We start from the raw sequence: 11,164 nt of genomic DNA, 5'->3' as shown, positions 1-11,164 counted from the left end.
ACACACACACACACACACACACACACACACACACACACACACACACACACACACACACACACACACACACACACACACACACACACACACCACGGACATGCTGACACACACACACACACACACCACGGACATGCTGACACACACACACACACACACACACACACACACACACACACACACACACACACACACACACACACACACCACGGACATGCTGACACACACACACACACACACACACACACACACACCACAGACACGCTGACACACACACACACCACGGACATGCTGACACACACACCACAGACACGCTGACACACACACACACCACGGACACGCTGACACACACACACCACAGACATGCTGACACACACACACACCACAGACATGCTGACACACACACACACACACCTCAGACACGCTGACACACACACACACACACCACGGACATGCTGACACACACACACACACCACGGACATGCTGACACACACACACACCACAGACACGCTGACACACACACACACACCACGGACACGCTGACACACACACACACACACACACCACAGACATGCTGACACACACACCACAGACATGCTGACACACACACACACACCACAGACACGCTGACACACACACACACACACCACGGACATGCTGACACACACACACACACACCACAGACATGCTGACACACACACACACCACAGACATGCTGACACACACACACACACCACGGACACGCTGACACACACACACACCACGGACACGCTGACACACACACACACCACAGACATGCTGACACACACACACACACCACAGACATGCTGACACACACACACACCACAGACATGCTGACACACACACACACACCACAGACACGCTGACACACACACACACACACCACGGACACGCTGACACACACACACACACACACCACAGACATGCTGACACACACACCACAGACATGCTGACACACACACACCACAGACATGCTGACACACACACACCACAGACACGCTGACACACACACACCACGGACACGCTGACACACACACACACACACACACCACAGACATGCTGACACACACACCACAGACATGCTGACACACACACACCACGGACACGCTGACACACACACACACACACACCACAGACATGCTGACACACACACCACAGACATGCTGACACACACACACCACAGACATGCTGACACACACACACCACAGACACGCTGACACACACACACACACACCACGGACACGCTGACACACACACACACCATAAACATGCTGACACACACACACACACACACACACACACACACACACACACACACACACACACACCACGGACATGCTGACACACACACCACAGACATGCTGACACACACACACACACCACAGACATGCTGACACACACACACACACACACACACACACACACACACACACACACACACACACACACCACAGACACGCTGACACACACACACACACACACACCACAGACATGCTGACACACACACACACACACCACAGACATGCTGACACACACACACACCACAGACATGCTGACACACACACACACACCACGGACACGCTGACACACACACACACCACGGACACGCTGACACACACACACACCACAGACATGCTGACACACACACACACACCACAGACATGCTGACACACACACACACCACAGACATGCTGACACACACACACACACACCACAGACACGCTGACACACACACACACACACCACGGACACGCTGACACACACACACACACACACCACAGACATGCTGACACACACACCACAGACATGCTGACACACACACACCACAGACATGCTGACACACACACACCACAGACACGCTGACACACACACACCACGGACACACTGACACACACACACACACACACACACCACAGACATGCTGACACACACACCACAGACATGCTGACACACACACACCACGGACACGCTGACACACACACACACACACACCACAGACATGCTGACACACACCACAGACATGCTGACACACACACACCACAGACATGCTGACACACACACACCACAGACACGCTGACACACACACACACACACCACGGACACGCTGACACACACACACACCATAAACATGCTGACACACACACACACACACACACACACACACACACACACCACGGACACGCTGACACACACACACACCACAGACATGCTGACACACACACACACACCACAGACATGCTGACACACACACACACCACAGACATGCTGACACACACACACATACCACGGACATGCTGACACACACACACCACGGACATGCTGACACACACACACACACACACACACACACACACACACACACACACACACACACACACACACACACACACACACACACACACACACACACACACACACACACACACACACACACCACGGACATGCTGACACACACACACACACACACCACGGACATGCTGACACACACACACACACACACACACACACACACACACACACACACACACACACACCACGGACATGCTGACACACACACACACACACACACACACACACACACACACCACAGACACGCTGACACACACACACACCACGGACATGCTGACACACACACCACAGACACGCTGACACACACACACACCACGGACACGCTGACACACACACACCACAGACATGCTGACACACACACACACCACAGACATGCTGACACACACACACACACACCTCAGACACGCTGACACACACACACACACACCACGGACATGCTGACACACACACACACACCACGGACATGCTGACACACACACACACCACAGACACGCTGACACACACACACACCACGGACACGCTGACACACACACACACACACACACCACAGACATGCTGACACACACACACACACCACAGACACGCTGACACACACACACACACCACGGACACGCTGACACACACACACACACACACACCACAGACATGCTGACACACACACCACAGACATGCTGACACACACACACACACCACAGACACGCTGACACACACACACACACACCACGGACATGCTGACACACACACACACACACCACAGACATGCTGACACACACACACACCACAGACATGCTGACACACACACACACCACGGACACGCTGACACACACACACACCACGGACACGCTGACACACACACACACCACAGACATGCTGACACACACACACACACCACAGACATGCTGACACACACACACACCACAGACATGCTGACACACACACACACACACCACAGACACGCTGACACACACACACACACACCACGGACACGCTGACACACACACACACACACACCACAGACATGCTGACACACACACCACAGACATGCTGACACACACACACCACAGACATGCTGACACACACACACCACAGACACGCTGACACACACACACCACGGACACGCTGACACACACACACACACACACACCACAGACATGCTGACACACACACCACAGACATGCTGACACACACACACCACGGACACGCTGACACACACACACACACACACACCACAGACATGCTGACACACACACCACAGACATGCTGACACACACACACCACAGACATGCTGACACACACACACCACAGACACGCTGACACACACACACACACACCACGGACACGCTGACACACACACACACCATAAACATGCTGACACACACACACACACACACACCACGGACATGCTGACACACACACCACAGACATGCTGACACACACACACACACCACAGACATGCTGACACACACACACACACACACACACACACACACACACACACACACACACACACACACACACACACCACAGACACGCTGACACACACACACACACACACACCACAGACATGCTGACACACACACACACACACACCACAGACATGCTGACACACACACACACACACACACACACACACACACACACACACACACACACACACACACACACACACACACACACACACACACACACACACACACACACACACCACAGACATGCTGACACACACACACACCACAGACATGCTGACACACACACACACACACACACACACACACACACACACACACACACACACACACACACACACACACACACACACACACCACGGACATGCTGACACACACACACACACACCACAGACATGCTGACACACACACACACACACACACCACGGACATGCTGACACACACACGCACACACCACAGACATGCTAACACACACACACACACACCACAGACATGCTGACACACACACACACACACACCACAGACATGCTGACACACACACACACACACACACACACACACACCACAGACATGCTGACACACACACACACCACAGACATGCTGACACACACACACACACACCACAGACATGCTGACACACACACACACACACACACACACCACAGACATGCTGACACACACACACACACACACACACACACACACACACACACACACACACACACACACACACACACACACACACACACACACACACACACACACACACACACACACCACAGACATGCTGACACACACACACACCACAGACATGCTGACACACACACACACACACCACAGACATGCTGACACACACACATACACACACCACAGACATGCTGACACACACACACACACACACACACACACACACACACACACACACACACACACACACACACACACACACACACACACACACACACACACACACACACCACAGACATGCACACACACACACACACACACACACACACACACACACACACACACACACACACACACACACACACACACACACACACACACACACACACACACACCACAGACATGCTGACACACACACACACACCACAGACATGCTGACACACACACACACACACACACACACACACACACACACACACACACACCACAGACACGCGTTAGTTCCAAGTGGTTGAAGATACAGAAACGACACTTCCTGTTGGAAAAGCGTCTCTCATCGGAGCCCATTTAAATGAAATGCATCCGTCTCCATCATAATGGTTATGACTTGTATTATGTCATACAAAAAGAAAACATTCTTTACCCCAGGATACTACAACTGGTGACTATCATTCTTTACCCCAGGATACTACAACTGGTGACTATCATTCTTTAGCCCAGGATACTACAACTGGTGACTATCATTCTTTAGCCCAGGATACTACAACTGGTGACTATCATTCTTTAGCCCAGGATACTACAACTGGTGACTATCATTCTTTAGCCCAGGATACTACAACTGGTGACTATCATTCTTTACCCCAGGATACTACAACTGGTGACTATCATTCTTTACCCCAGGATACTACAACTGGTGACTATCATTCTTTACCCCAGGATACTACAACTGGTGACTATCATTCTTTACCCCAGGATACTACAACTGGTGACTATCATTCTTTACCCCAGGATACTACAACTGGTGACTATCATTCTTTAGCCCAGGATACTACAACTGGTGACTATCATTCTTTACCCCAGGATACTACAACTGGTGACTATCATTCTTTACCCCAGGATACTACAACTGGTGACTATCATTCTTTACCCCAGGATACTACAACTGGTGACTATCATTCTTTACCCCAGGATACTACAACTGGTGACTATCATTCTTTACCCCAGGATACTACAACTGGTGACTATCATTCTTTAGCCCAGGATACTACAACTGGTGACTATCATTCTTTAGCCCAGGATACTACAACTGGTGACTATCATTCTTTAGCCCAGGATACTACAACTGGTGACTATCATTATTTAGCCCAGGATACTACAACTGGTGACTATCATTCTTTACCCCAGGATACTACAACTGGTGACTATCATTCTTTAGCCCAGGATACTACAATTGATGACTATCATTCTGTAGCCCAGGATACTACAACTGGTGACTATCATTCTTTACCCCAGGATACTTCAACTGGTGACTATCATTATTTACCCCAGGATACTACAACTGGTGACTATCATTCTTTACCCCAGGATACTACAACTGGTGACTATCATTCTTTACCCCAGGATACTACAACTGATGACTATCATTCTTTACCCCAGGATACTACAACTGGTGACTATCATTCTTTACCCCAGGATACTACAACGGGTGACTATCATTATTTACCCCAGGATACTTCAACTGGTGACTATCATTCTTTACCCCAGAATACTACAACTGGTGACTATCATTTTTATAACAGGATACTTCAACAGGTGACTATCATTCTTTACCCCAGGATACTACAACTGGTGACTATCATTCTTTACCCCAGGATACTACAACTGGTGACTATCATTATTTACCCCAGGATACTACAACTGGTGACTATCATTCTTTACCCCAGGATACTACAACTGGTGACTATCATTTTTATAACAGGATACTTCAACAGGTGACTATCATTCTTTACCCCAGAATACTACAACTGGTGACTATCATTCTTTACCCCAGGATACTACAACTGGTGACTATCATTCTTTACCCCAGAATACTACAACTGGTGACTATCATTCTTTACCCCAGGATACTTCAACAGGTGACTATCATTCTTTACCCCAGAATACTACAACTGGTGACTATCATTCTTTACCCCAGGATACTACAACTGGTGACTATCATTCTTTACCCCAGGATACTACAACTGGTGACTATCATTCTTTACCCCAGAATACTTCAACAGGTGACTGTCATTCTTTACCCCAGAATACTACAACTGGTGACTATCATTCTTTACCCCAGAATACTACAACTGGTGACTATCATTCTTTACCCCAGGATACTACAACTGGTGACTATCATTCTTTACCCCAGGATACTTCAACAGGTGACTGTCATTCTTTACCCCAGAATACTACAACTGGTGACTATCATTCTTTACCCCAGAATACTACAACTGGTGACTATCATTCTTTACCCCAGGATACTACAACTGGTGACTATCATTCTTTACCCCAGGATACTACAACTGGTGACTATCATTCTTTACCCCAGGATACTACAACTGGTGACTATCATTCTTTACCCCAGGATACTACAACTGGTGACTATCATTCTTTACCCCAGGATACTACAACTGGTGACTATCATTCTTTACCCCAGGATACTACAACTGGTGACTATCATTCTTTACCCCAGGATACTACAACTGGTGACTATCATTCTTTACCCCAGGATACTACAACTGGTGACTATCATTCTTTACCCCAGAATACTACAACTGGTGACTATCATTTTTATAACAGGATACTACAACTGGTGACTATCATTCTTTACCCCAGGATACTACAACTGGTGACTATCATTCTTTAGCCCAGGATACTACAACTGGTGACTATCATTCTTTACCCCAGGATACTACAACTTGTGACTATCATTCTTTACCCCAGGATGAGAGGCTTATGAAGCCTGTGTATAATGTCATGGTTATGAGAGGCTTATGAAGCCTGTGTATAATGTCATGGTTATGAGAGGCTTATGAAGCCTGTGTATAATGTCATGGTTATGAGAGGCTTATGAAGCCTGTGTATAATGTCATGGTTATGAGAGGCTTATGAAGCCTGTGTATAATGTCATGGTTATGAGAGGCTTATGAAGCCTGTGTATAATGTCATGGTTATGAGAGGCTTATGAAGCCTGTGTATAATGTCATGGTTATGAGAGGCTTATGAAGCCTGTGTATAATGTCATGGTTATGAGAGGCTTATGAAGCCTGTGTATAATGTCATGGTTATGAGAGGCTTATGAAGCCTGTGTATAATGTCATGGTTATGAGAGGCTTATGAAGCCTGTGTATAATGTCATGGTTATGAGAGGCTTATGAAGCCTGTGTATAATGTCATGGTTATGAGAGGCTTATGAAGCCTGTGTATAATGTCATGGTTATGAGAGGCTTATGAAGCCTGTGTATAATGTCATGGTTATGAGAGGCTTATGAAGCCTGTGTATAATGTCATGGTTATGAGAGGCTTATGAAGCCTGTGTATAATGTCATGGTTATGAGAGGCTTACGAAGCCTGTGTATAATGGCATGGTTATGAGAGGCTTACGAAGCCTGTGTATAATGTCATGGTTATGAGAGGCTTATGAAGCCTGTGTATAATGTCATGGTTATGAGAGGCTTATGAAGCCTGTGTATAATGTCATGGTTATGAGAGGCTTATGAAGCCTGTGTATAATGTCATGGTTATGAGAGGCTTATGAAGTGCGTTGTTTCCTCCTGTAGCCGGTGTTCCTCAACGAGATTCTAGTGAAGCTGCCTGACTCCTCCAGTGAAGAGCCCTTCTTCCACATCTCCAACATAGACCGAGTCTACAGCCTCAAAACAGAGAACATCAACGAGAGGTGTACACACACACACACACACACACACACACACACACACACACACACACACACACACACACACACACACACACACACACACACACACACACACACACACACACTACACAGGCACACACTTCTATGCAGGCAGTGACACATTCCGTTGTCCTTGCTCACGGTGTGTTGTCCGTTCTGCAGGACGGCCTGGGTCCAGAAGATCAAGGCTGCGTGTGAGGACTTCTTCCAGATGGACAAGAAGAAGAGAGCAAAGGCCTACCAATGTAGGACTCCACACACACACACACACACCAATAGTAAAATCAGTAGTTCTAGTAATAGTCTGACTCCTCCCCCTGTGTTTTCTGACTCCTCCCCCTGTGTTTTCTGACTCCTCCCCCGGTGTATTCTGACCACTCCCCCTGTGTATTCTGACTCCTCCCTCTGTGTAATCTTACCCCTCCTGTGTATTCGGACTCCTCCTCCTGGGTATTCGGACTCCTCCCCCTGGGTATTCGGTCTCCTCCCCCTGGGTATTCGGTCTCCTCCCCCTGGGTATTCGGTCTCCTCCCCCTGGGTATTCGGACTCCTCCCCCTGGGTATTCGGACTCCTCCCCCTGGGCATTCGGACCCCTCCCCCTGGGTATTCGGACTCCTCCCCCTGGGTATTCTCACCCCTCCTCTGTATTTTCACCCCTTCTCCTGTGTATTCTGACTCCTCCTCCTGTGTATTCTGACTCCTCCTCCTGTGTATTCTGACTCCTCCTCCTGTGTATTCCGACTCCTCCTCCTGTGTATTCTGACTCCTCCTCTTGTGTATTCTGACCCCTCATCCTGTGTATTCTGACCCCTCCTCCTCTGTATTTTCACCCCTTCTCCTGTGTATTCTGACTCCTCCTGTGTATTCTGACCCCTCATCCTGTGTATTCTGACCCCTCCTCCTCGGTATTCTGACTCCTCCTCCTCTGTATTCTCACCCCTCGTCCTCCTCTGTATTCTCACCCCTCCTCCTCTGTATTCTCACCCCTCCTCCTGTGTATTCTGACCCCTCCTCCTCTGTATTCTCATCCCTCCTCCTCTGTATTCTCACCCCTCCTCCTGTGTATTCTGACCCCTCCTCCTCTGTATTCTCACCCCTCCTCCTCTGTATTCTCACCCCTCCTCCTGTGTATTCTGACCCCTCCTCCTCTGTATTCTCATCCCTCCTCCTCTGTATTCTCACCCCTCCTCCTGTGTATTCTGACCCCTCCTCCTCTGTATTCTCATCCCTCCTCCTGTGTATTCTGTGTGTCTCCAGCTCGTTCTCTGAAGGCCAGTGGAATCGGCTGTCTGTTAGTCACCGTCCTGGGGGCCACTGAACTGAAGTCCAGCAAACCCAACGGTCAGGCTTATGCACATCATGCAGTACATGGTTTACCCACACAGCACACATGAACTAGTACCATCTAACCACATCATGGATGTTGTCATGGTAACACTGTAACTCTTGTACAGACTGTTCATCTTTTGAGCACTGGTATGTAATAAAACCCTTCTCCTTTCACCTCCTCCTCCTTGTCCTCCCCTTCATCCTACCCTCCCAACCCTCCTCCTCTCCTCCCTCCTCCTAGGTAAGAGTAACCCTTACTGTGAGGTGACCATGGGAGCTCAGAACTACACCTCCAAGACTCTGAGTGACACAGTCAACCCCAAGTGGAACTTTAACTGTCAGTTCAACATCAGAGACCTGTACCAGGAAGTGCTCTGTATCACCATCTTCCAGAGGGAGCAGTTCTCCCCTGACGGTCAGCACACTCACTCACTCACTCACTCACTCACTCACTCACTCACTCACTCACTCACTCACTCACACACACACACACACACACACACACACTCACACTCACACACTCACACACAGTCACTCACACTCACGCACACTCACACACAGTCACACACACACAGTCACACGCACACTCACACACAGTCACGCACACACACACACACACACAGTCACACTCAGTCACACACACACAGTCACACTCACACACACACACAGTCACACTCAGTCACACACACACAGTCACACTCACACACACAGTCACACACACACTCACACACACAGTCACACTCACACTCACCCTCACACACACACTCACGCACACACACACACAGTCACACTCACAGTCACACACACACACAGTCACACTCACACACACAGTCACGCACACACAGACAGTCACACTCAGTCACACACACACACACAGTCACGCACACACAGTCACACACACACACACACACACACACACACACACACACACACACACACAGTCACACTCACTCACGCACACTCACACACAGTCACGCACACACACACACACAGTCACACTCACAGTCACACACACACAGTCACACTCACACACACAGTCACACACACACACACACAGTCTTGTACAGCTAACCTTGTGGGGGACACACAATTCAGTCCCTTTCAAAATCCTATTTTCCCTAACCCCTAACCCGTACTCTTACCCTAACCCCAAAACATAACCTTAAACCTAACCCTAGGTCCTAACCCTTAACGTGATTCTAACCCCAACACTTATAAACCCCCCTGATTCTCACCATAAACCCCCTAGAAATAACACTTGACCTCGTGGGGACTAACAAAATGTCCCCAGTTGGTCCAATTTGAGTTTGTTTTCTATGGGTAATGTGTCAAACAGCTAACTAGTCTCTCAGACG

The 11,164-nt window shown here is 48.9% G+C and overlaps 1 protein-coding gene across 45 annotated transcripts in view; it reads left to right on the top strand.

Annotated features, from left to right (window-relative positions):
• The window catches only part of LOC118376555 (intersectin-2-like), a 46,680-nt gene that overhangs the window by 31,850 nt on the left and 3,666 nt on the right, over positions 1-11,164 (top strand). For all 45 annotated transcript variants that reach the window (XM_052496499.1, XM_052496451.1, XM_052496495.1 and 42 more), the window contains exons 22-25: positions 8,343-8,461; positions 8,642-8,724; positions 9,738-9,821; positions 10,051-10,224. In XM_052496499.1, the coding sequence (XP_052352459.1) occupies positions 8,343-8,461; positions 8,642-8,724; positions 9,738-9,821; positions 10,051-10,224 (460 nt within the window). The remainder of the gene's footprint in view (positions 1-8,342; positions 8,462-8,641; positions 8,725-9,737; positions 9,822-10,050; positions 10,225-11,164) is intronic.

Source organism: Oncorhynchus keta, chromosome 35 (genome assembly GCF_023373465.1).
Source record: "Oncorhynchus keta strain PuntledgeMale-10-30-2019 chromosome 35, Oket_V2, whole genome shotgun sequence".
Classification (NCBI taxonomy): Eukaryota; Metazoa; Chordata; class Actinopteri; order Salmoniformes; family Salmonidae; genus Oncorhynchus; species Oncorhynchus keta.
The sequence above is the reverse complement of the archived record's forward strand: the minus strand, read 5'-3'. Positions and strand labels throughout refer to the sequence as shown.